Source organism: Ursus americanus, chromosome 4, assembly GCF_024610735.1.
Source record: "Ursus americanus isolate L20-20 chromosome 4, mUrsAme1.1.p, whole genome shotgun sequence".
Classification (NCBI taxonomy): domain Eukaryota; kingdom Metazoa; phylum Chordata; class Mammalia; order Carnivora; family Ursidae; genus Ursus; species Ursus americanus.
The window spans coordinates 97,513,754-97,540,929 of NC_142130.1; the positions used below are offsets into that span (position 1 = coordinate 97,513,754).

General features: G+C 59.3%; 1 protein-coding gene across 2 annotated transcripts; it reads right to left on the reverse strand.

The window, feature by feature from the left end:
- Positions 1-16,664: 16,664 nt before the first annotated feature.
- ICOSLG (inducible T cell costimulator ligand) lies at positions 16,665-26,945 on the reverse strand. 2 transcript variants are annotated; one of them, XM_045774185.2, is made up of 7 exons: positions 26,515-26,945; positions 24,373-24,413; positions 23,081-23,437; positions 22,243-22,536; positions 20,155-20,317; positions 19,340-19,374; positions 16,665-18,404 (listed from the first exon to the last, which is right to left on the reverse strand). In XM_045774185.2, exons 1-7 carry the CDS (start codon positions 26,526-26,528, stop codon positions 18,394-18,396), a joined length of 915 nt encoding a protein of 304 aa, XP_045630141.1. In that variant the 5' UTR covers positions 26,529-26,945; the 3' UTR covers positions 16,665-18,393. The 2 variants fall into 2 exon arrangements, with proteins under 2 accessions (XP_045630141.1, XP_045630140.1); XM_045774184.2 differs by having other exon boundaries at positions 23,081-23,440; positions 26,515-26,943.
- Positions 26,946-27,176: the final 231 nt, after the last annotated feature.

Genomic DNA, 27,176 nt, shown 5'->3' on the forward strand with positions numbered 1-27,176 from the left:
CAGCCGCACATACGTCTTAACAAACGGAGTGGCCTTGAGCCAAGACCTTGACACTGATATTCATTTTGCCACTTAAAAGAGTAGGATGACCCTTCCTGTTAGCTGCATTATTGGGGACGTTTCAACATTGTGTTCTTGCCAGCGGTGTAAGCGTGTCCATCCAAGCCCTGGCGGCCGGGTGCCAAGTGCCCAAGAACAGTGGGCCCCAGCCGGCCAGCTTCAGGGTGGCGGGGTGGTCGCTCCAGGACAAGATGAGACACGGGCAGCCGGGAAGGCATCTGCAGGCAGAGGCGGGGGCGTGCAGAGGGTGAGGCTCCACTTTCCCCCCCAGCTGCCCCCACATCGCTGGGGTTCAGGGAGTCCCTGAGAACGAAACTGCTGGGATGCAGTGTGCTGCTGCAGCCCCATCCAGACCAGGAGAAGCTGGGGGGGGCCCTGAACACCCCCAAGGAACTCTCAGATCTGCAACATCTCTGTCTCAATGTCAAAAGTGCACCCCTCGAGGCCAGCACCCCGCTCCCAGCTGGAATCAATTAAGCAGCACCAAGAGCTGAAGCTGATTATGGGATGGAGTGAAGCAAACCAGAGTCCTACTTTTTAAATTCCAGAATGTGAAATTCCCTTGGAATGCTGTTCTTTGTGGTGAGACTGGGTTTAATTGCTACCATTCCTGTTGCCTCTCATAAGAAAACAAAATTAATCCACGATGACCCAGAAAACAAACATGAAGACCTCGCGTTGACTCTTCAGAAAGGAAGCATTCTCCGACCAGGTTGTGCGCGACGCCCTTCCAGGGGCGAGCCTGGCCCTCCTGGCAAGATGCCGGGGCACGTTTTGGAGCAGTTGTGATGAGAGGCCAGAGCCTCTCCAGCCATGACACCGGCTGCCTGGGGACCTGGAGGCCCTCAGCCTTGTAGGGGGGCTTCCATGTACTCATTTTTTATTCAGTCTCATGGCGATCGTCCGGCTGTCTTTTATTCTCTTCTACGAAACGTCTCTGCTGGGAAGAATCGACGGACCGACGTTATATGGAACCGATTCTCTCGCTGGCCAAACAGAAATAAAGCTTTGCTGGGTACTCGTGTGCTCCTGACCCAGGCGCTAGAGAAACAGCATAAAAGATCCCATTTCAGTCTGAGATACTCAACGTCATTTTTCTCATGGTGTGACTTTTTAATTTTTATTTTTCTCCAGCTTTGTTGAGATGAAATCGACTTATAACACTTTATACCTTGAGGGGCCAGCATGTTGATTCGATACACTTATTGTTAAAGGACGGGCTCCGTCGTGTTAGTTCACACCTCCACTGGCTCACGTGATGACCGCTGACGAGCGGGTCTCTTAGCAACTTTCACGCGTATGATACGGTATCATTAACCACGATCACCGTGCTGCGTACTCGATCCCCAGAACTTGCTCGTTGTATAACTGGAAGCTTGTGCCCTTTGGCGACATCTGCCCTTCCCCCCTCCTGCCCTCCCCCCGCCCAGCCACTGGTAATCACCTTTCAATTCTTGATGTCATTTTATAAAAAAATTTGGACAACAGAAAATTTCCCTTAAAGAATCAAAAGACCAAAATTTCTAAAAATAGATATAAGAAAGATCCAACTTCTGGGTTGAAATTTTAGAAAGAGCATTTCCATTAATAAGAAGAGGTCTGGTCTAAAAATGTACCAAGCACACTTGAATTCCACCCAGAAGATGAGCTCCGGTTGTACAAAGTGTGATCAGTAGAAAATGTTTCTGTGGCCTTTCTGTGGGCTCTGAGCACTTGCTAGGTGGCCTTCTCCAGTGCGTTAGGTGTAAACATGTAATTAGTACCTCCAGCTACTTATAACGTTGCCGGTGTACGTCACTGATTCAGAATTTCAAGCCCATTGTTTACGTACACTTCAGCTTTCGACATTTGATAATAACAAATTTGCGACTCTCAATCCAATAACATTAGGTTTCCACCAAGGACAATTGGCAGGGAACACGTGGTGGTGCCGAAGACATATCTGCTGTTGGCACCTGGTGGGTCGAGGCCAGGGATGCTGCTTACTGCCCTACAATGCACAGGACGGCTCGACCACAGAGAATGTCAACAGTGCTGAGGGTGACATCTGTGTTGGAGAAAGGATGGACAGTCAGGAACTCTGCCAGTGGTCCATTAAGTTGCCCCTCGGATGGGTTGCAGGGTTACCAGGGGACTGGAGGAGGTGTGTGCTTTCTGTAGACACACTTTTACGAGTGCATCAGGACATCACCCACAGCCACAATACAGAGAGCCTGCCGCTTTGGTGAGACCATTTTTAGACCTTAGTTATTGGTCTTTTGCTATGAATAATTAGATTTTAGCTCTTTCACACTCTGATTTCTCCTCTTCATTCTCTCAATATCATGCTTCTTAATCAACTATATTTGTTGTTTTGATTGAATAAATAAATATTGCTAATAGCAAAGACCAAGAGTACATTATGATTACATTTCTTTTCTGATACTGCCTTATGTTTTTCCTGGTCTTTCTACATGCTTTTCTTTTTTTCTTACACTCCCCTCTTCCTCCCAACCTCTCCAGTCTCTCTCTGGGAGCTCATAACAACACCTCCTCCCAGGAGCCCTTCAGCCCCTGCGTATCAATTTGCGTAAATAGATGCTCCATGATACAAGTACGTTCCTCCCATTGAGGCCTAGTGGGGTTGACCCTGATAAAGTAGGGGGCTCTTTCCTGCTTATTATGTGTACCCTGCTTCCTCTCACAGAACCCTGCAAAGTGAGGGGCTTCCTCGAAGGAGAGAGGGGGCCAGATGGAAGTCACCGAGGACAGAGACTGTCTGACTGTCCTGTCTGCCTCTTGATTTCCTGGCGCCAAGCATGGAGTAGGTACTTGGTATAGGCTTGCAGAGGGATGACTACAGCAATTAATTGCTCAACAAGGCGAGTATTGCCTGGAGGGGCCTCGGGTTAGGGCTGGGTGGAGACCCTGCAGTATGGGCTTTGCTTCTGTTTGCTTTCCTGGGAGCCATGGACACGGAGGGACTGGATCCCATTAATTGAGGTCAGAGTGCAAACTTGGAATGTGCTTCTCTGGAACATAAATCCCAGTGGCCCCAATCTTTGGGGCTTTCTGAGTTCCCTGTGAGTGTTTGGGGAAGAGAAACGTGCATTAGTCTCCTAAAAATCCCTAGAATTTCCTCAGAGATTCCAGTCTTCTTCTGTCCACGGTCACTAGGGATACTGTCCAGCACAGATGACACTGACCAGGTTTCTGTCAGAGCCCCCAGACCCACCCTGACCACAGAAGAGTTTCTTGGCCGATAGGACACTACGATCACATTTCTTTTCTGATACTGCCTTGCGTTTTCCCTGGTCTTTCTACATGCTTTTCTTTCTTTCTTTCTTTCTTTCTTTCTTTCTTTCTTTCTTTCTTTCTTTCTTTCTTTCTTTCTTTCTTTCTTTCTTTCTTTCTTTCTTTCTTCTTTTTCTTTTCTCTTACACTCCCCTCTTCCTCCCAACCTTCCCACTCTCTCCCTGGGAGCTCATAACAATACCTCTTCCCAGGTACCGTTTGGCTCCGGCATAGCAATTTGTGCAAGTAGACCCTCCATGGTACAACCACCTTCCTCCTGTTGAGTGGGTCTCCAGGGAGAAGGCCATGACCCAGAGCCCTGCCTGATCCCCTCCAGGTGGCCCTATAGAGGTGTCCCACCCCAGGAACCCGCACACACCCGAGCTAACTGCAGAGCAACCTGTAGGAGGTGGGCTCTGGCTCCTCAGCCCCCACGGAATGGAGGGGGCAGCAGGGCCAGGCGAATACCTCATACCTGGTTGTGGCACCACCCCCCACCCCACTGCCTCCCCAGGTGCCTGCTCCACTCTACCCAGAACTTCCCACCTAACCTTGTTCCCTGTAAACACCCCTGTCTCCCCAGACCCTGCCAGCTCTTATTCCCCAGTGAGGGGGCAGAGGGGACCCGGACACCAGTCAACCCAAGGCAAGCCCAGAAGGGGGTGTGTGTGGGGGTGCTGCACTTGAGATGGACCTGGGTGGGAGGAGGGGGAGGCAAGGAGGGAGCCACTTCTCCCAGGCCAAAGGAGCAAGGGCTCACCCCTCATCCATCAACAGGTATTGCTTGGTGAACACCCAGGCTGTTGGCAGTGACAGCTACAAGATAGATGGTGTTCTAGACACTGGGGACCTGGTATGGAAAAGACAAAGTCCCACGCAAACGCAGTACAGCATGGCCAGGACTCAGTGGGGAGGGACAGGAGTGGGTGTGGTGGGCCTCTCTGAACTGAGACCAACTGGAGGGAGGAGAATGTGCCTGCAGATGCCTGCGGAGGACTGCGCTAGGAGAGGGAACAGCAGATGCAAAGGCCCTGAGTCAGGCTGACCCTCTGCAAGATGAAGGAACTGTGGGAGGGGAGGGGAGGGGAGGGGACAGCAGGAGACTGGAGTTTCATTGTGGTGGTTTGGGCTTTTGGGGTGGGAATGATGCCTGCCAGCTTGGGTGTTGAGGGGAGAGATGCAGGGAAGAGGAAGTGAAGGCTGGGAGAGAAAGGGATGCTTGGGGTGGGTCTTTCCAAAGGTTTCGTCCATGCCACACCACTGAACACAAACTCCCAAATCCCAGGCTCTGACTCAGCCCCAGGTCTGTGGGTTCTTCGGATGCCTACCCTGGGGCCCCGAGGCTCCGTGTCCAGAACAGAGCTTACCAGGTCCCCAGGTCCTGTGTCTGCAGCCATAACAATGATGTCTGTCATCCCGGGGGCCTGGCAGCATTCTCCGGGAACTGAGTGTAAGGGATTTTGGAATGAGCCACAAAGATTCAGAAATGATGTCCTATAGGAACAATAACTCCTTCTGGGGTTTCTGATTCCAGGCTTTTGCTGCCTGTGGGCACTTTCGCTCGCTGCAAATGATACGTAACTGGGAGCAAAATGGGGATTCTTGTTTATAGATGGGGGAGTGTCGAGCAGTGGCCTCAAAGAGGTACACCCACCTCCAGGCCCAGACCCAGTGAATGGAGATAGTGTTCGCAGATGGAATTAACCTAAGGACCTTGGGAGAAGATCATCCTGAATTAGGGTGGGCACTAAAATCCAGCGACGGGTGTGTTTATAGGAGAAAGGGAAAGGAGGTGTGAGCAGGAACCCAGAGGAATGGGCAGGTGGGGCAGAGACCCGGGGAGCGGTGATCTGCCAGACAAGGAGCGGGGACGGCTGCCAGCCGCGCTGCTGGGGAGGAGCCGTGGCGGGACTTGTGGCCCCCCGACCGTGAGAGCGCCAGTCCGTGTGGTTGGGAGCCATGCTGGCTGGGGTGCCTCGTTACGGCAGCCCCCCAAACCCTGGAGAGCCAACCCCGCTTGTGAATGCCGGTCTCCCTTCCCCTGCTCCACCCGAACTCAGCTTTCTCACTTCCGCTCTGAGCCCAGGAAGGGCTCCCCGGGTCCCTCAGTAGAATGAGTTACGTAAAATCTCCAACATGCGTTCATTTTATATCAGCAGGAGACAGGGTTTTACCTCGTGGTGAAGACGAGCTTGTAATATGTGTGACGTCCAGACTGTGAAACAGAAACTTCTGGATGTAAAATCAGTCTCCTGGCTGCCGATCCAGTCACCTGCTCCAACTACTTACTCAGGATTTAAGGAAACAAGTCGAAGTGTTCGTGGGGGAAATGGCTTTAATCCCGTGAGGCATGACCAGCTCTGAAGCCAGGAGGAAACGAGCCCCAAGAGCAGGCCCGTTCAGGTCTGATGAGGCCCCGGATCTGCGGCCCCCCCCAGAGGAGACACACACTGGGGCCTCAGGAAACGGCCGGGTCGGGCAGTCAGGGTGCCGTCTGGGGGGCCGGGCCTGGCTCCCCTAAGGCGGCAGCCCACCCGTGAGGTCAAGGGACGGGGCCCCCGACACCAGGGCAACGCGGGGGGCCCTGCACCCCTGGGGCCTCCTGCGTGGGGCAATGTAGGGAAGTCGCAGCTGGGGCCCCGGCTGTGAACCCGTGAACAAGGCCCGCAGCACCTGGCGAGCCCAGCCCCTTGCAGGTGGCTGCAGGGCCCCGCCGGCTGCCACGGCTTCTCGGACGGCGGCTCCCGCCCCTCCTCACAGCGCGCTGTCTGCTCCCTGGCTCTTGCCAAGAGCGAAGGTGGTGTTAGTAATGCTGGGTGGGTGGGTGGGGGCTGGGCCTCGCGCCCCCCTCAGTCAGCTCCGTGGCAGCACTCGAGCCCCCAGCCCCAGGGCTGCCCGTGCCACGCCCACGACGTGCCCCACCCACGACCCGCGAGGGCCACTGGGGGGCGGGGGGCAGAGGCACTCACACTGCTGGACACAGAGGGACAGGCCGGCGCCCACCCCACCAGGTCGGCTCCCGGCCGGCCCTGCCCCCCAAATCTGTGCAGGAGGGGTTCCGGGCTGCGGCCCTTGGCGGGCGGCTGCCCGAGCGTGGATGCGCCGCTGTTGGGCTTCATTTCCTCCCGCGATGAACCGCACACCTGCTTTCACTAGACTTTTCTGGAGGGGTTTTCCGAAGTTAGACAGCGAATTCTGCTCCAGGCCACGGGGGGCGGGGAGGGGCTGAGGGGAAGGGGAGCACGTTGGCGCAGCAGCCTCTGAGCCGGGCCTTCATTCACTCCCGGCGTGTGCCGTCACGGGCACCGGGAGGACGGCTGCCCGCTCTGCACACAGCGTGACCGCCGTCACCCCCAGCCTGGCCCGACTGGGTACCTCGGACCCTCCGGGCAGGCGCCTGGACGGTCCTACCCAGGGGCGCAGCTGGGTCTACACGCGAGTTCTCAGAGCTCAGCGGTCTGGAGACTTTCAGAGTTGTCCCTGCTGGGGCGGGGTGCTACTGGAAAGCCGTGGGTGGGGGCCAGGGTGCCGCTCTGCTCCCCACAGTGCCCAGGACAGAGGGACGTGGCCCCAGAGTCCATGCTGCCTGGGAAGAAACCTGCTCTGGACAGAGCCTGCGACTCTCTCCTTGGGCCGCGTTTGGCTTGTTGGCGTCACGGGTGCCCCCCGCCCCATGACCCATTCTGTCCAGCACACGTCCCCCGAGACCACTGTGCTCTCTTCAGCTCCAGATGCCTGGGCCTGCCGCCCACGTCTGTGCCCACCTGTCTTTCTACACCCTTCCTCCTCCCCTGGAGAAGCTGCCCTCTCTCCTGGGACACGCGGTGTCAGAATGAGCCACAGAGGTCGTGGGGCTGGAAGCCAGCTCCTCACAGCACCCCAGAGCCCGGCTGACCCATTGGGGCCCACACTGTTGCTCTCTGAGTCCTGCAGAGGCGATGGGAGCCTGTCATGTTGTCACCACTGGAACCGCGGGGAAGGCTCTGTGCAGCAGGTGGGGACTCAAAGGGGGGTCTGAGGCACATGTGAGCAGGTGGATGCAGGAGGGGGAGAGAGGCAGGGCAGGTGGGGGACACCGTGGTGAGAACAAGGACTCTTGGAAGGCCAGGCACGGCCTGAGCCCCGGGGGCCGGGGGTGAGGGGGCAGGCAGCACGGACCCACCACACAGACCTGAGGCAGTCTTGTCTGGCTGGTCGTGTGAGCCCTGTGAGTTGGGTTGAGGCTCGTAACACAGCCGTGAGGCTGGTCCAGGGAGGGAGGTATGGAGGCTCACCCTTGGGACGTTGACCCGGAGGACGTCCCCTCATAGGTGTCCATCTGCGTGTCCCTCCCTGACCCTTCTCCTGCTCACAGAGAGGCAAATCCCCTGGGTCCACAAGCAGAGTTGTTCCTAAGGGATTATCCTGGGCATGTCATTCTAAGTCCTGATTTTTGCATGTTTTCAGGTCAGAAGAGAAATGTATAGCGTGTTCCATTACCATGGAGTGTGGCCCCGTGGGGGGGTCGGGACCACAGAGATGGGCCCCATGGGGGGGATGGTCCCCGTGGGGGTCGGAACCACAGAGCAAGGTCCCAGCACTTGCATGTGGGCATCTAACAGGCCACTGGGACCTCTGAAAGCCAAGGGCACTGATGGGTCATTTCTAGTTTTTTCTGTGGCTGAAGCACAGGGAATTAGCCGTGTCAGATAATGTCAGAAGTTGTCTGGGAACTGATTCTGGAACAAGGTTCACCAGGTTTCTGTCCAACACGAGAGAGAGGCTCAGGCCCCCTCCTTCCTCCGCCCACTTAGGAAAGGTGGACAGTTGCCTCAGGGTCTGTGTCAGGACTGTGTCCCCTCCCCTTCTCTGCCAACAGCTGTGCGCTCCAGCTCTCAGTGCGTGGGTCCTTCCAATGCTGGGAACCTGAGATTTGGGGCCTTTCCAGCAGCTGGTGGTGGTGGTTTCAGGAGAGGGAGGGCAGCTCCCACCCTGCTCACCCAGGCAGCGCCCTTCCGGACAAGCACGCCCGCCCTCTGCCACCCCCACCAGTGCCGGAGCACTCCAGGGGTCTAGAGCCTGTGCAGACAGGTCATTCTGTGGGAGCCCACGCAATTGTCAGGCACTTGGGACACACCCAGCCCGATGCCCGGATGACCTGGGCCCCGGGGACAGGAAGAACCCTCCCAGCTCAGTGGGCTGAGGATTCGGGCAAAACAACTCACCGCTGGAACTGGGGAGAGGAGAGGGAACAGGAGCATTCATTGTCTTGGTGAGGGAACATCTTTATCCACTTACCGTATTTTCAGACTCTTCAAAATAAACCCACCAACTTCAAAATAAATAAACCTAGCCATCCTCCATCTTGAGGAGTGGGTCTGCGGGGCCCTGAGTCCCTGCTCACCACTGGGCAAGCCCAGCCCTGGTGGGGAAGTGCCCCTCCTTCACGGGCCTCCCTCACCACTGCGGGAGGAGCATTCCTGATTTCTTCCTGGTGTTTCCGTCAGCAGGTGCTGGCTCGGGTCCACTCCTGAGAGAGGGTTGATGGCTGAACATGTGTCATCACTCCCGCAGGTCACTGCTCCTCACCACCCAGAATGAATGCAGGGATGCAGGGGGTAGGTCTGCATACACAGCACCTCCTCAGAACCCTCTGAAGAACACAAAGAAAGGTCACCCTCTTTAGTCTCTTCCAGAGCCCTGATCATGCCAACAATCTTCTGTTCACCTGATCTCTCTGTAGCACACCCACATCCCCAATGCCTAGAACAGTTCCTGCACCAGACCCAGCACTCAGGGAACATTTGAACCCTTTTGGGGGGGGGGCAGGGTGAATGTCAAGTGAGTAAATGCTGGGAGGATGGATGGATGCTGGGAGGGTGGATGGATGGATGAGTGGATGGGTGGGTGGATGGATGGATGGATGGATGACCAAAAAACCATCACATGTGCTGCACCAAGACCACTATAACAAGACAGTTTCCTGAGAAGAGAAAGTACTTGGATCTTGGACTTACAGAGTCAAAGGGGGCCTCAGCTGAAAGTGTTAAAAATAGAAGCCGTTAAAAACATTTTTAACCACCTGATGGAAATTCCCCTTATCAAAAGGAGCTACTTGTAAATCAAGCCACAGAAGTGATGTGTCCTGGAGCTGAGGACTATTTCTTGAGCAAACAACGCAATCTCTGGGGGTTTCCCTAGGCAGAGGCTGAGAGGCCACAGATGCTGGGGAGTGCTTTGGATGACCAGCAGTCCATTGGGTTGGGGGGTGGTCCTGTGGAAAGCAGCCATTCAACATTTAAAAAATAAGACACCAACAATTCATTCCTGGGTTTTGCAAATAAACCATAGGGCCCACGTAGAGCATCGTTACTTAGAGAAAATGCTCTTGGCTGATTTGTGCCAAGGGTTCTTTAGATAAACAGCATTTCACCAGCTAGGACATTTGGACAGGAAACGCAAAGATCCAGATCAATAATTTGGGGAGGGTTCTGGGCTCAGAGGCCAGGGAACAGTGTGTGCTGGCAAGGTGGCTTTCCAGGCTGGAGCCCCGCCCTACGCCAGCGGCGACGCATGCCGGTTTCTGCAGCGTGAGCACGCCTTACGCTCCTGCAGCCAGCGGCCTGCTCCAGCACCTTCGCAACTGGCTGCGAAGCTTCTGAACACCTAGCCACTGTTTCCCACGGCCTGGGGTCCGCAGGGCCAGAACGGGCACCACGGGGCAGGGGGAGCGTGCTGGCAGGTTCAAGCACGTGCAGGCCCCTGTGGGTGAACGCTGCCTTAGACTTTCGCCCGGGATGCCCTTGCTGGAATTGGGCCCCACTCAGAGACAGCCTTGGGTCACGGACCCCTGGGGCCTGCTCCTCCTTCAGTAAAATCAGGAGGTGGGACTCCCTTCGGTGGTAACTGTCATGACTGCCCCAATCCCCAGAGCCTGGCTGTGTTGGCTCCTGAAACACTCGCCTGGGGAGCTTTAAAAACCGGATGCCTGGGACCCACTCTAGACCCTGTGACATAATTGGCCTGGAATGGGACTTTGTTAAAAGCTCCCAGGAAGTCCATGTGGGGGGACACCCCAGAGCTCAGCGGGTCCAGCAGGGACACCAGCACAGTGGAAAGAGGCCATCATATGGAATTGGAAGATTCTGCCATTAGCGGTGTGCTGGGCGGGCGATTTTGCACAGCGTCCTCGCCACTAGGAAGGGGCATTCTTGCTTGTCCTACCTGCACGACAGTGTTATTATGAAGATCCGATGAGCTGTGACTTCTAACAATGTGCCATGCAAATGCTCACCATTCATGTGAAGCCGTATAGGAAGATACAATGCGGCAAAACGCAAGAGGCTTGTTTTCAAGTCCGGGGGCGTCAGCACCCGCCTGCGACACAGGCCCACGAGCCACAGAGCATGACCGCTCCGCGCCGTGGGTAAGCACCTGCAGACCGGTCCTGCCTGGAGCAGGTCTGGAGCAGGGAGGGCACAGCCTGACGACCTCTCTGGAGGGCGCTGGGGGCGATGCCCACCCTCTCTCTCCCTCCATCTGCCCCTCCACCAGCAGAACCCCAAGGGGAGTGGTCCCGAAGCCCCCTAGCAGTGTTTGTCTGAATGAACAAGCCCAATCTCTTTTTTTATGGAGTAAGAACAGGGGTGGGAGTGATGGTTAGAGGAGTGAATCCAGCTGTTCTGGAATTTTTTGTTTTTTCAGAAAAAAATTGCGGGCGTTGTGGAATTTGATGCAAACAATTTAAAAATCAGTTTGTATATTTATCTAATCCTATTCTTTGGCCCCCCACGATTTCCTGTCTCAACCTTGCCCTCCATGGTGGCTTCACCTCTGCACGGGCCTCCCTGGTCTACCTGCTGTGGGGCTCGTGGCTCCGAGTGGTGCCGGGAACCTCACCCACTGACGTCCGCAGGGCTCAGGGAGACCCCGCGGTCTGGCGGGGACCGACCCTGGAGTGTGGCTGCACATTGTGACCGGTGGGTGGCCCCGGACAGGCCCTCTCTTGGGTCCAGCGCCCTGGGCAACCCCAGGCACACTTCTGCAGGGGGTGCAGGACGGCGGTGGGGCCCCCTCCCCAGACCTTATTGGCCTCACTTTCATACGGGACCCCTGCAGCCTCTCTGGGAAGCTCCGGGAGCTCAGTCTAGAGGCTGCGGGAACAGAGGTCCTGTGGACGCCCGCGCTCTGCACAGTGGGGCTGAGTCCCTCGGCAGGGCGCTCGGCGGGGTGGATGGGACTGGCTGGCACCCCCGGCCCTGGCCCCGGGGCCCAGCTGTGGCTGCCCCGATGCCCTCCTGCTCCCATAGGAACCCTGTTCTGGAAGGAATGCCAGGGCTGGCTTTGGGAAATCCTACATGTTCAAGGGGACCCTTTCCGAATTGGCTTCTTGGGCCATGAAGTGTCACTTCCTCTTTCAGGCCCAAAAAGCAGACAGGAAGTTCAGCGAGGTAATTTTAACTAAAAGTCTGTTGCTCTTTCCTCTACCCGGGTTAGGTTTTATTGCGATTTTCCCTGTGGCTATTCGCTAACCTTCGTCAAGGACGCTTCTGGCCCAGTAGGGATGTGCCCACTGGTTCAAGCCCCGCAGCCCACCATGCGTGCTCTGGCTGCTCGGGGTGCCACTCCCCGAAGCCCAGCACCCCGGCCTAGAAACCGGTGCTCACACAGCACTCAGTCCCGTGTGCAGCGGCCCCGCTGCCCGCAAGAAGGATTTCAGGCCAGGACAGCAGCTCCGTCGAGGACCTACTCGCTAATTCTGATCTCATGTCACGATTCTGCACGATGAAAACAATCCAGGACAATCCCTTCCTCGGGGCATGGCGGGTCCCCTGTGACCGTGGATCCCCTGTGACCGTGGGCCCCCCTCTGACCGTGGAACCCCTCTGACAGTGGGTCCCCCTTGGACTGTGGGCCCCCCTCTGACCGTGGGCCCCCCTCTGACAGTGGGTCCCCCTTGGACTGTGGGCCCCCCTTGGACTGTGGGCCCCCCTCTGACCGTGGGCCCCCCTCTGACAGTGGATCCCCTCTGACCGTGGGTCTCCTGTCTGCGGCCAGCAGCCTTTCCCAGATCCGGACCCTCAAGGTGCCTTTATTGTCATATGTTACTACCGGCCTTGGCTTGATGCTTTATTCTGATAAAGAGGGAAGATGACTCCTGAGTTTGTTCCACCTTGAGTATGTTTTATAAGCCACGGTCCCTAGCGGGTGGGAGTCCCTGTCCACCGGAGCTCACCGTGCAGGTCTCCCCTGTCCGTCCCTGGTCCCCCACACGGGGCCCCCCAGCCCGGCCCCTCTACCATCTCATTCCCACCTGGCCCGGAGGGGACAAACCAAATTTAGATGGTGACGTGAGCTCTCTTCTTTCCCAAACAGGTCTGCTTAGACTCTCAGGAAGTGATTTTCTTTTTCAAATATGGAGGTTTTGTTGGAAGATGAACAGAGAACCCAATCAGTCAGAACACACACATGGGGGTAAACGGGAAACGTGGCCGAGAGTCCAAGATGCTGACCCCCTTTGTGCAAACAGCCCCAGCCGCAGCCTGTCCGTGGCCGAGGGCAACGCACCAAGTCCACAGCGAGCTCGGGGGGCCAGGCTCCCAGGCAGCCGCTGAGCCGAACGGGAGAGCCCGCCCCTCCCCCTGGTGCACACGGCAGGCCTGGCGCCCTACGGAGAAGGCATCTGCGGGGTACACGGACGGCACCCCTTTTAGGGAAGGAGCCGCTCTAGTTTCAAAGTCTGGACACACCAGGCCTTCAATGCATTCTTCGTGGTCAGGCCAGTTCCCGGAGACGGGTGACGTGGCTGTGGCTCTGCGTGACCGCTGGGCCTTGCTGGCCGCTAAGACACAGAAATCTGTTCCATTCAAGGCTCTTCAATTTATTCCCCACCCTTGATTTTTAGGAAGTGATTTCTTTTATGTAACTTTTCTGCCCCCTAAAAGCTACAGTGTGGCCCAACGCCACGTGATGTCAGAGTCTGTGACATCGAATCAGCGACTTCTCCGCCTGGGCCACCATGGGCCGCGGGCCTCGTCTGGGCCGGGTGGCGCCGGGGCTCCGTGGATTGCTGCCCTTCGGCGGTGGGCACTGGCCCTTGCAGGGCTGGGGCCACGGAGGACGGAGTCCGACTCTTGCGGTGAAACAGGATTTGCTAGATCTCAGTCCTCTGGAGCCTGGCGAGTCCTGAGCCTGAAACTCGTCACTCCCCAGCCCCTCCCAGGCAGCCTCGGCCACGTGCCATATCTCCCCGTCACCTCTGGCATTGGCCGCTTCTCTTTCTAAGGACTCCCCAACCAGCCTCGTCCCCCACCCACGACTTCCTCCGGCCTCAGCCCAGCCCGCATCCAGCCTCCTGGAGAATGAAGACTCTGTTTCATTGAAGGGAGGCTGGGATCTAACTGTTCGTCCTTGGGTGGGGCTGCCTGTGCGCAGAGGGGGACAGGCCCTCAGGCAGGCCCAGAGGAAGGCGGGGGTCTGGGGTAGCTGGGCTGACCCTTCCCCAGTCAGCCTCCCTTGCAGGCTCTGATGCGGACTGCAGCCGGACCCACGTCGGCACCGTCAGAGATGGCTGAAAATGGGCCCGCGGGAAGGGTGACGCAGGTGCCAGGGCTGGGGCCTGTGCAGTGGGAATCGTGGGCCAGCAGGGCAGGACCTTGGCCAGCGCAGGGTCAGGGCTGGGACTCACCCACCGGGCCTGGCCAGTGGGAGGCGCGCCTTGGGGGAGTGAATAAGGGCTGTGTCCACGCGGGCCATCACAAGGGACCAAGGTCCAGGCTGGGGTCAGTGTGCTGCCAGCGTGCCCGTGTGTGCATCTGGACCCCAGCCAGGCTGTGGGCCCCCACCCCGGAGCCCTCTTCCCTGCTCTCGCCCTCTCCCTAGCCACTCCCTGTGTTCTCCCTCTTTCTCTTCTCCTCTTGGGTGCTGGAGAGGGTCAGTGTCCCCCTACCCCCTAAATTTTAGTTAAGATCAAGTCGGCCTGGGTCAGGGTGGGCCCTAAATCCAACAGCTGGCGTGCTCTGGATGAGGGGGAGACAGACACAGGGAGAAGCAGAGAAGGGGCGTGGCTCACGCAGGATGGCCGAGAGCCCCTGGCAGCTGGAGGACGCACGGAAGGGTCCTTCCCCTGAGCCGCCACAGGACCTGGCCTGCCTACACCTCGATCTTGGACTCCAGCCGCCAGACGGGGAAAGAAGTCTCTAAGCCACCAGGACCCTCACGGAGCTCACAAGCTCCAGCTGGCCCTCACCACCCAGGGATCCCGGGGGCCTGGACCCAACTGTTGCCCCGGGGCTGTATTTTGCCAAATCCTGCTCACTCCTGTTACCTCCTGGCCATTCCCTGGACTCAAGGAGAGCATGACAGGGGCACTCAGCCTGGACCTAAAGCAGGCGTCTTCACTGTCCCCTTGTCTCCACCATGGTCAGTTCGTAGGGCTATTTTGGATCACACGTGGCATCTGCACTCCCTGAGACACGGTGCCTTCTGGGCTCTCAGAGTGCAGATCACCAGGGCAGTCGGGTGACCACTCCCCCTCACAGCCTGGGAGCCACCCCTCGGATGTGACAGGTGCCCTCCCACTTCCCACCGTCTGCTCACAGTAGCCCTGGCACCTGCCCCGGGCAGACCTGAGGTCATGGCCAGGGACTCAGGGAGATGAATCACACTCTCCCAGAGGAATGGTGGAGCCCCGTGCTCAGGCCAAGACCCAGTGAGAGGGGAGGGGGGGAGGGAGGACAGTGGGGGAGGAAGGATAGTGGGGGAGGAAAGACAGTGGGGGAGGGGAGAACGGTGGGGGTGGGAGGATGGGGGAGGAAGACAGTGGGGGAGGGGAGGACGGGGGGGAGGGGAGGGCAGTGGGGGTGGGGAAGGAAGGACAGTGGGAGAGGGAGGACAGAGGGGGGCAGTGGAAAGTGGGAGGAAGCGAAGATCCAGGACAGTTCTTGGCTTGGACACCCCATGTTACCCCTCCCCCAAGGCCCTGATCAAGGTCTGTAGGAGCCTTTGCTCCCAGAGGCCAACTGCGTCCTACCAGGAGCTGGCTGGCCAGGATCCGGCACAGCACCTGGGCATTATAGCTTTTCTCTGTTCGTGCTGTGAGGGGCCCAAGGGTCCTTCCCAGGACCTCCCAACAGGGGACTATGGCAGGAGGAACCCCCTCCCCGGGGCTCAGCTCCTGGCCCCTGAAGGCACACTGCCCACAAAGAAGGCCCCTGGATTCTTGACATTAACGCCCCACAAGCCCTGGGAGGGTGGGAATGAGGAGGCCGGATGCAGGGGTGAAGGAGGGGGCCAGGGCGCCTGCGTCAGGGCTGGAGAACCCTCAGGAGTATCTGGGGAGGGGGTTCTAACACTGTTGGGGTGTTGGAGTGCAGTCCATCTCTAAGGACAGAATTATCTCAGATCTAATCAGAGTGGCTGCCTTCTGTTTCTGGAAAGCTGGGAATGGGTTTGGGGGGGTAGGGACCAGATGTGGGGCTGGGGGACCTTCCCCACTGCCCAGAGCCCCTGGCCCCTGACCAGCTCCTGGGGTCTTCTCTTGAGGTGGCCCGGCCTGAACGGCCATTCGAAAGCCGCAGCTGCCCTCCCCAGGGTGGGGGCCGAGCACACTGGCCAGGGCTGTGGAAAGCCTCTGAGCAGCAGGGCCCGTGGGCAGCAGCTGGCTCCAGCCCCCTCACCCTACGGCAGGGAGCAGCTGACCCTGCCGTCCCCTGCCCTTGCAATGAGCCATCCTGTGTGCTTGCCCGGGCTCCTCCTCCCTGGCGGTCTTACTGCACCTACCATGTGCAGGGTGGGCGGCTATGGCGGGAGCCACAGGTCCCCTGAGGCCCGGATTCCCAAGGGTGCAGGTGTCTGGGCAGGGCCTCTGCCCCCGGCAAGGCCGGGCACCCCCAGCCAGGTGCTGAGCGCAATGAGATGGCTCCAGGCTCTGGATGGAGCTGGGCTGAGCGGGAAGGAGCCTGATGGGGGACGGTCCTCAGCCTGGACCCGTGAACCATGAATCCCTTCTCCTATGCCACAGACAGCCGTGGACCGGGAGCCCCCGTGCGGCAGGGGACAGGGGGCCCCACTCACCCTGCCTCCGGGGGACAGATGACTGTGGAGGGCAGGGATTCTTGCTCTCGGACACTGACCCTTGGGGGAGTACTTCTCTGTGGCGGGCCGTCCTGTGTGCCTCTACCCATTAAAGGCCAGTGGCATCCCCACGTGTGACAACCAAACATGCCAGCAGACCTTGCCCAGTGTCCCCTGGGGGTGAACACCGATGGGGCGGGGGCCCTAGGCCAGCAGGAAGGACGAGCCACGCAGGCGCCCACCGCACCGACCAAAGCCACTAGACACAGACACTGCTTCCATCTTGTATTCTGGTAAATCAAGGTTCCAGAAGCAGACATGAGAACACTGGCCTCCAGCCTATCCGAAGCACAGCAGGAGGAGCGCATGGTGACATCCGGCTGAAGGGCGAGGGGTCACTGGACATCTTCCCAGACCCGAGGCAGCTGGAAGCAGACCACACTGGGTCCCGCCGGGGTGGGCGCCCCGCGAGCAGGGTCTGCGGGCGGGCTGTGGGGCCCCCCCCGGGGAAGGCGCCTGAGGCTGCAGGCAGGCTCCGCACCCCCTTCCCACTCCCCAGCGGCCACTTGCGCTCCCACTCTGGATGCAGTGACCCTGTCCCTCTGCAGGGACACGCGCCTTCTAATGCTTCACGTACCCTGATGCTTCATGCGTCTCGCCACACTCGTCTCAGAGCCGCATGAGGAGTTCCCGGCACAGAGATAGACAACGAACAATTTCTTATAACAAGTACGGGGCTCAGCTTCGCCCAGCCTGGTCCTCGTGTTTGTCCCCGTCTGGGTCTGAGGCGTGCAGGCTTCTGACGCCTGTCCATCAGTGCTGAGTGACAGCAGGCAGGACGACAGGCCGCCTTTCCCAGGGGGCACGCACACCAGCGTGACCCGGCAGCCCCCTTCACGGAATCTTCTGGAAACACGAGTTGCTAGATTCATTTGGGGCAACAATGTGGAAACCATCAGAGCCGTGGGCCTCACACCTCTGCCGTCCGCTGCTGGGCCTGGGGCGGGGGGGCTCTGAGGAGCCTGGTGCTTATGTCGGTTCTCGGGGGGCCAGGGGTGACAGTTGCAGAGGGGGGCGTGGAATTAGCGCCACACTCGACTGGCCGTGCAGGTCACGGCGCCATTTTGAGGGCCCTGGATGGCCACCTGGCGAGGCCCGTGTCCACTGGAGACGCGCGTTCCCAATCCTGCCTGAGCGAGTTTCTGGGTTTCTGCATGTTCCCTGCAGGCGCCCGGAGGCCACAGCTCCCGTCAAGGCGGCCCCAGCAGCAGACTCTCTTCTCAAAAATTTCCACTGCCTTTTTAGAAGGGAAATCCAGCTTTTGACCAAAACAAACAAGGTCGGGTTTTCTTCCCAGTGAAGATCCCTGAAGAACACAAACTCCCAGGAGTCTTTCAGGGGTTTTGCAGTGGTGACCACTTCCTGCATTCTGGACACACACACACGTGCAGACACACAGGTCCTACATCTTGGGGTGCAGGTGGGGTGGAAGCCCTGCACCTACGTGTCCCTCAAACACCCTTGAGTGACCTTCACCCAGCAGGGTAGTTGCGGAAGAGCCCGCACCCTCTCTTCTTCCTCAATGAGACGCCCTGTCTGGTCTCAGAAAAACCCCATCCCCTAAACCCCTACGGGTTTTGGGTATTGAGAAGGACCCCGCGGGCTGCAGGGTGGGGTGGGGGAGGGAGCCATCGTGAAGCGCCAGGGGTGGGGCGCCTGCTCACGTGGGGGCACGTGTGTTCTGCCGACTCTTTCAAAAGGTCCTCATTCCAGGATCAGGGCAGCACCTGGAACATTCTCCCTGGGGTGAGGCGTTGGTCCTGCGTGTCCCTTCCAGGCCAGAGAGGCTCCGTGTCCACGAAGCCCCCTTGTTAATGGCGCCGATGGGGGCAGACGGTCCCCCTTGGCCACTAGGCCTGCCCGAGTCAATTCTCAAGCTGCCGTCCGCCGTCCCTCCTGGTGGCATCTCACAGAAGCCCTGTCCACCTTCTGGGCGATGAGTTCTCGTCAAACACATTCTTAGAAAGAAAAAGAAGGGGGTGTCACAGAGCACGGTGCCTGCCTCCTTCCGTGGGAGACAGACGGCTGGCTTTGCTCAGGGCTTAGAAAGGTGGGAACAAAGGGCCGAAAGCTAGGAGAGCCCACGGGCGGTGCGCTTCATTTGACCCTAAAGCCAGGCCGGACTAATGGTTTGGCAAGTTGCTCTTCTCATGTTGTCTGAAACGGGCTTGTACGGCCTCAGGGGCACGTCCCGGGCAGCAAGCCCGCCGCCGCTGGGACCGGGCTCCCGGGATCAGCAGCCAGGCTCCCCGGGATCAGCAGCCGGGCCCCTCGTGGTGGGCGTGGCCTTTCCTGCGCAGCCTGGGCCGACCTCCCCCACGGGGCTGACGGGGCTCAGAGCGGGTGCTCACTTGCCTCAGGGGTCAAGGGCATGCCGGCCAGTGGCCCCTTGCAGCCCGAGGCCCCTGCCATGTGGGTAATGGAAGCTCTGTGTGTGGATATGTTTCCCAAACTGGGTGGGAATCACATCGACCTTGGCTCCCGGGACCGCGGGGTGCTTGCCGCGGTAGCTGTTCTCTGACAAAGGGCTCGGGGTCTGGACTCCCTTGAGCCCCTGCTGGGGGGGGGGGGGCGGGGAGGGTGGGGCCGAGGGAGAAAAGGGTGACGTGTGGGGACAAGCCTGGGGGTCATTATCCCAGGCTCTCTGCTTGCATGTATGTCTGGAAAATTCCGTAACCCCACATCAGCAAGGATTGGATTACATGCCAAAGGGGGCAAGCGGGAAGCGCCTTCCCTAGGGGTTCACTGTGTCTCTGAAAATGGAAACATCTATCCCCTGGCCATCAAGTATAGCTCGCCCAAAGGCAGACCCCGAGAGAGCCACCACCCAGCAGCCCGCTCCCGTAACCTGCATGCGCTCTCCACGGGCCCCCTTCCCTCTCGGCCAACTCACCAGAGAATGCCTGCTCCGGCCTTGCAGCCCAGCGCCTGTGGGAAGGAACCAGAAACACTCAGCGTGGGCCGCCAAGGGTGGGGGAGAGGCTGCTCTACACCCCCAGTGGGTCTGGGTGCTGGGCAGGGAGGAGCCCACAGGGGAGAGTCCTCAGCTCCCCCCCCCCCCCACTTCCCAGGAAGACGCTTTGTCAGAGTTAAGTTCGGGGCACTGTCAGGTGCTCTGAGCACCTCCCCAGGGCCTGGCTGGGCTGGCAGTGGGGCTTCGGGCCAGGGGAAGTCTCTCTGGGATGCTGGAATTGGCAACACCCTGGAGGCTCCAGGCGGGCATATGGAAACTTCCGTTGGGGAAGGGCTCAGCTTGGAGCCAACTTGTTAATCCAGCTGCGACCCAGACCCCCCCCTTCCGAAAGACCCGGAAGGTTCCCAACTTTGTCAGTATCTTAGGGGATGCCTGCCGACCTCTACCACCAGGCTGACCTAGGGAGACGTCCCTTGCCTCCCAGGACCCTTCTTGATTGACCCTTGGGGTGTGACCCTGTTTGTGTTCTGGGCTTTTCTGTGAGTTCTGCTTTGTTTTAGAGGGTTAACACCCAGACTTTCTAGATCTGTCCTTGAGTTTGGCCAGAATTCAGGACTGAAGGCAGCCTAGCTTCCATAGAAATGTGCTCTGTCCTGACCTCTAAATTCAGAAGCTGCCATTCCCACCCCAAGCTGGGAGACGGCCTTGCGCAGCGCCCACATCTTGAAAAAGGCAACCAGCTCACGCCAACCACAGAAACGGTCAGCCCTGCCCACTGGTGCCTGGTCTGATACCTGGTGAGGATCCCGTGGGGACACCTGCTTCTGCACACCCAGCCGGTGGCTGCAGCCACGACCACAACCACGCCCAGCACGGCCAGGGTGCTCAGCACCGTTCCGTGGTCCTTCCTGTGGTCATCGGTGTGGCTGCCTGTGTTGCCAGATTCGGTTGCTGTTTCTATGAGAAAGAGGAAAGGAACCTAAGACTTTAACGCTACGGAGGAAAGGAAGGGTCTTCCGACGGAGCAAGAGAGGCCCGAGGGAGGCGCTGACGCCACAGCTCCTCCCTGGCACTGTTTTGGGATGTTTAAAACCTGAGGCCGGTGGGGGAGAGGTTCTCTCCCTCAGGTGAGCCTCCCCCTCTTCCTGGCTGCACCCCCACCAGGGCCGCCAGCACCTGGGCCGGGCATGGCCGGAAGCACACATTCCTCCTGGCTTTCTAACAATTTTTAATGTGATTGATTTTTTTCAGCTTTATTGCTGGCTTTAAAAAAACAAACACCGAGGTGAAATTCACATGACGTCAATGTTACCATTTTGCCGTGACCGATTTGGCAAGCATGTCGCCCGTCCACAGCGTGGCACGGCCATTGTCAAGATCTGGCTCCAGAGCCTTTCCTTCACTCCAAAGGGGATCCCTGACCCCGTCAGCAGTGCCCGCCTCCCTCCCCCAGCCCCGGCACCCACGCCTCGGCCGTCTGTCTCTGGATTTGCCTATCCTGGGCATTTCATATACGTGGGATCATGGGGCGTGGGGCCTTTGCTGCCTGGCGTCTCTCACTGCCTGTGAGGTCCTCAAGGCCCATCCACGTGGCACTGTTTGGGTCCTTTTCACGGATGAGCGACACTCCACCACGTGGACGGCTACATTAATCCGCTCATTATCCAGTTCGTGGGAATAGCGCTGCTGTGAACGCTCCTGGACAAGGATGCGAGTCTCATTTCTAGTTCTGCCGGGCCAACACCTGGGAGTGGAATTGCTGGGCCGGGCGGAAACTCGACGACGGCCTCCAGAGGAGCTGCGGACTGTTCTCCGCCGTGGGTGCACCGTCTTGCACGAGGGGCTAATCCCTCCCGTCGCAACGTCCCATTGCTGACGCCCTGGGAAAGTGGTTCTCACGGGCACACCAGCAACAGCACCTCTGGGAAGCTTGTTACAGATGCCCCGTGTTTCTCCAAGGCTCGGCCTTGAATGTACGTTAGAATCATCCTGAGAGAGGCTGACAGGTGCCTGGGCTGCTTGGCCAGGGAGAAGGCTGGCTGAGGCCGTGGTCAGAGGCAGACTGTCTGGGGCAGCCCTTGTCCTGGTCTGTTTGGGCTCAGAGACCATGACCACTGAGTCACAAGGCTGTGCCCTGATTTCCAGAAGGAAGATGTCGGACCTGCCAAAGTTCCTGGGGGTCATGGCCAGCTTCACGGCATGCGACCCGAGCCGGCTCACAGGCCCACACTCAGAAGGCTTGTACGCGGTATCTCGCTCTGCGGCTGCCGTCTTGGATTCTTACAATTCCTGAGCAAGGAGCCTGGCATTTCTCTCCATTTTGCAGGGGGCCCTGCAGGTGATTGCTGGGGGAAGGGGGGTCCTGCAGGCAGCACCACTTTCCTGCAGCAGGCGGGGCCCACGGACCCCACCTCCACCTGCTGGGAACCTGTCATCTCAACGTGACAGGGACATGCAGATTGAGAGCCTGAGGCTTCTATGAAGGAGCCACCTGCCTGTACCCCTCCCATGGGGAAGCCCCGTTCCAGCAGCTGGAACCCTGGGAGGAGACGGCTCTGGTTGTCCGATGGGGCATGAGCTCAAAGACTGTGCAAGCACGTCCTTCAATCCTGATGCCATCACTGTCTGGTCCTATACAACGTTCGTCCTCAGTCCCTCGTCTGTAAAATGGGTCAGCAAAGCTGAGCCTGAGCATGAACATTAAGTCAAGGAACGTGCACTGAGCGCCTGTTCCTGCCCTTCAAGGGCTGCCTGTCCCTCCTCCCCTTCCAACCAGCTTTCGGAAGCCACGGCCAAGTCACCTTGCAGGGGCCTGTGCTCCGAGTCACCGGAGGCCCACAGTCTTGGGTTGGCCTCAGCGCGCAGACCCCGGGGGACCTTACCTGCCTGGCCGATGCCAGTCAGGTTTTGGTGCAGAAGGACATTCTCTATGCAGCAGCCGACATTCACGCTGGGGGTCTGCCTGATTCGCAGGACGCTGACCACATCGTACAAGCCCCGTGCGTTCAAGGAGACCGTGCTGTTCTGCAAGTCCTCGGGCAGCATGCTGTTGTCTGTCTTGTTGATCCAGTACACGTTTGGCTTCGGATAGCCGTTCACGGATGTGCACGTGAACGTGAGCAGCTTGTCCTCGGAGGGGCCGCTCAGGGCGCTGACCACGGGCATGCTGTAGTTTGCTGCAGGAGAGGGGGATGGGTGGTGAGGGAGGCAGGTGCGGAAGGCCAGAAAGAGGGGCACACGGCATTAAGGGCCAGGTTAGAGAGCAGGCGGCCCATCGTGCCCCTGACCCCGGCGCACTGTGGCCTGGGCGGCCCCCCACACTGTTCTGCCCACAGTGGCCCTGCTCCAGATGACACAGCCCGTCTCTCTGCTGAGCCGAGCATCTTGCTACATTCTGATCTCACCTACTGCTTTATGGCGCTCTCTCCTAATTCCATTCAGAACATCTAGCTGGACTTCAGTTGGAGAATTTGGCACAGACAGCAAGATTAGGAGTTCTTCCATGAGACCAGGTCAACTCAGGCTAAGAAAACTTCTTACGAGTTGGATGAGTTTTCTGCCAGCTCCGCCCCACACCCAGTCGGACGGAAACCCGCCGGCGGAGACAAGGAGGTGCTTTAGGGAAGGAGCACGTGAACGAGCCTGGGCTGTGCCTTGTCCACACGCGCTCTGGGCTGTAAGGCTGGGGTGCCTGGGTCCCGCCGGCTGCGATGGTCTTACCTGCCACGTGCATTGTCACCACCACGTCCAAAATCTTTTTTAACTGCAAGGATTTCCTAAACACCAGGCAGTTGAACTTCTGCTCGTCTTGGGGGGTGATGTTGTAGAGATGCAGGGAGAAGTCGCCGCGTTTCATGCTCTCCAGCGAGAGCCAGGCCCTGTCCCTGTAGCGGTTGTCCTCGAGGCCGGCCGAGGCGTTCCCGGACAGGTAGTACGTCACGGTCGTCGGGTGGCCCATGACGCTGATTTGCCAATACACGTAAAGGTCATCTAAATCAAAAGTGTGACTTTCGGGGAAAACGCAGCCGAGCTCGACGTCGCTGCCCACCAGCGCTCTGACTTCTTGCTCGTGACCATCTGCTGTGATTTGAAAAATTTGAAACTGATTTTCTGCAATTGATTCCCTGCCCGCAAAGTTACTCTACACGGTGGCGGGGGGCGGAGGGGGGGAGGATTTGGTCCCAAGACTCAAACACCACTTCTGACTCATTTCAGCAGAAATGTAACGTATTAATCAGACAGACGTAGGAATGTGATAGCATGCTTCAAATTCAGACATTTTTGGCAGGCACGGTATTGTCCGACACGGATGTCCATCCCTACATGAGCGGCTAGCACGGGGAGAGGCGGGGCATAGGTGGGCACCCAGGAGCCCGCTGCACTGTTTCGGGTACTTCTTGGGTACTTATAATTAATTCAAAATGAAAGTGTTTTTTTTTTTAATTCAGACATTTACAAGAACACAGTTTCTCAGCAACAGTGTTCTCATGATGCTCGCACTGCGGCGGGAAGGCTGGCGCGCTGCACCCAGCGCGGGTTTGCCGTCTGCAACCACGGAAGTGCCTGCAGGGAAAGCATCCTGTCCCCGGGCCGCCACGCTCTGGGCCGGAAGTTTCGGGAGCCCTGGGCTGCGGTGCCCAATCCCCGTTCCTCGCTCTTCTGCAAGGTGGTGGCTCTGCGGGTTCCACGGGGCTGACAGGGGCGAAGGGGTCAGGAGAAACAGGGGGCCCCAGCTCATCGGGGGCGGATGGACTGAAACACGTGGGGTGAGCTGCCTTCTACCCTCCGCAAAACACGAACTCACACAAGAACTATGGGGTCTGCACAAGCGGCCCCCTTTGTGGCCTTCAATCTGCCCGGTACCGAGCCCCGTGATCCCACTTTCTCTCAGGGGCCCCCAGATAAGCAAGAAGGGCCATGGTGAGGACCCTGCTGATGCCCGCATCCCCAGCCTCACTGCTCGGCCCCGAAGGGCTGCTAGGAGGCGCCCGCAGGAGCCCCCATGGACTTACCGGCATGCAGGGTGCCGAGCAGCAGCAGGAGCGCTCCGGGACTGGGGAGAAACAACCAGAAAGGCCCGTGAGTTCCCGCTCCTTCCAAACAGGGCAGACCGCTCCTGGCGGGCGGGACTGGTCGTGCCCACAGAGAAATGCGACTGCATCCACAGCCTCTGCCCGTCGGGCAGTTCCGGGGGGGTCAGGGCCACCCCCACAGCGCCACCAGTCCGGAGCCACCAGCCAGCTCCCCGAGGCTGACGGTGTGGTCCCGAAGGCTGGTGGAGCCACCCTCAAGGTCACAGTCTTCAGCCCAGCGCTGGCCGGGCCTTTGCTGCCGATGGATTCCAAGAAATGGTATGAAATCAGAAAAATATACTTAGAAGGTCTTTGCAGTCAGAGCCACATTTAAGTTTTGGGAGACCAAGGGACTCCTGGGTGCCTCAGCCGGTTAAGCACCCGACTCTTGGTTTTGGCTCAGGCCGTGATCCCAGGGTTGCGGGATCAAGTCCCGGGTCTGGCTCCCCGCTCAGGGGAGAGTCTGCTCGAGGGCTCTCCCTCTCCCTCTGCCCCTCCCACTCAGGCTTGCTCTCTCTGAAATAAATAAATAAATCTTAATTTTAAAAAAATGTTTTGGGCGACAGAGAGGACCTAACGTGCGTAAGGGCAGCGGCTGCTGAGTGCTGGGCCGCCCTCTGAAGGAGCAGGATTATTCTGAAACCAGAAACCAAATCAGGTGGCTCTTCCAGAGCTGACAGGCCGCTCGGCCGCCAGGGGCCAGCAAATCCCTCTAGGGACTTCCCAGGCGCCTGGAAGCAGACCTTTGACCTGGGAGACTCCACACCCTGCATGCCTCAGCCCAGCCACCCCCTCCTGCAGACCTCCCAGGATCCCGTGTCTGCTGAGTGAGTTCTGGACCCATAGGAACCCCTGCCCCGCCCTGCCCCCAAGAGCTGTCATCTGAGTGGGCACGGTCGCACGTCCCTCACGGGTACATTCAGGCATGCACTGCTATCCTGCCAAGCCAGACCCTGGGCCACCAGGGGCTCCCCCACACCCTACAGAAGTTGCAGCCTGCAGGCAGGCCTGTCCTCTCTCACTGTCCATGTTGGGGCCACCATTCTTGCTTTCGGGGACAACTTCCATGACCTCCGTGCCCAGCCCCCTCCCTGGAGCCAGAGCACCCTTCTAGAACACAAGGCTGTGAAAACCCCTTGGTGACCTCCCACTGGTCTCCCATGGTTCCCATCAGATGCCCCCTTCTGGGCTGAGGGCCCCGGGGACATACACCTGCCAGGGCCTCATCAGGTTAGCTGGGGGCTCCCTGGGGGCGTGAACACATGCTCTGGGTTCTGGCGAGGGAGACAGGTTTGCCTTCTCCCTGGGTGCTCCCTGGGCCTTCTTCTGGGGCCCTCCTGGGCCCCTGCTGTCCCACCTGGCCCCCAGGCCAACCCCAGAGGCTCTGCGGTAAGGGTGGCTGTGACATTCAAAGACCTACATTTATAACTGGGGAGACTGGGTGGCAGGACCCAGGTGTCGCTGCCACACTGGCTTATCAAGGGGGGCACAGCCTGTTGACCCCACAACATGACATGAAGGGGGTATTCTGGCAAAAAGCTGGGAGCAAAGAGTCATCCATACCTTCCTGCTAGCAGGGACCAGGAGCGAGGGGCTGGCCTGAGCCCATCCTCCCGGGAGACTCCGCTGATGGGGGAGGGGGATCCTAGGTGTGTGGGGGGAGGACAGGGCACCAGGCGGTGGGCACCAGCTGGCCTTGGAGAGTGAGCCTGGCACTCTGAGGTCATGGCCTGCCTCTGGGCAATCCGCTGGGGACCCAGGGGGCAGGGCCTGGGGTGCTTGTCCCCTAGTCCAGGGCCCCGCTGCTCTCCTTCCAGCTTTCGCTCTTGCCCTTCCTTCGCGGGGACCCGCCTCCAAGTACACCCACGCGCTGCTGTCGGTCCCCCACGACCCGCCCCACCCCTGGGCGGATGCCATCCGCCTGCAGGTAGGGGCTCCGGATGCCGCCTGGCTCCCAGGGGCCGACCTTCCCGCGGATTCCGCCTGGGCCACCAGGTGAGTGGGTGTCCTATCCGGCCACCTCAGCATCCTGCTCCCTGCTCCTGCGGCGCCGCGCTTCTTCCCTGGCACCCGCACACTCACCTTCTCAGCCACATGGTGGGGGCGGGACCTCGGGCCTCGGGAGACTTCGGGCGCGGGAGACCTCAGGAGCGGGAGACCTCGGAGCGCGAGAGACCTCAGGCCTCGGGAGCCCTCAGGCGCGGGAGACCTCGGAGCGCGGGAGACCTCGGGCCGCGGGAGCCCTCGGGCGCGGGAGACCTTGGAGCGCGAGAGACCTCAGGCCACGGGAGCCCTCGGGCGCGGGAGCCCTCGGAGAGCGGGAGACCTCGGAGAGCGGGAGCCCTCGGGAGCCGGAGACCTTGGAGCGCGAGAGACCTCAGGCCGCGGGAGCCCTCGGAGCTCCGGAGCCCAGCTGTTACTGCGCGTCCGCGCACCTCCGAAGCTCTGAGCGCGAAGCAAGTCAACCGACTGAGCGCTTTCCCTGGCCCCCGCCCGGGCCTCGCCTCTGATCCCACCCCTTGCCAGTCCCTCCCACGCCGTGGCCGTGGGCGGGGCTAGCGGAACGGAAGCTCTGTCGCAGGCCCCACAAGTTAGCCCTTCCTAGCCAAGGGACGCCGGGCAGGGACGTGGCCGCTGAAGGTGTCCCGGGAAGTTGGGGGGAGTGGGGTGGTGGTGCGTGGTACCAGGGAGGAGGACGGCCGAGGGCTCTGCGGGAGGCATGCCGGGCTGGAGGGGCCGTGGGA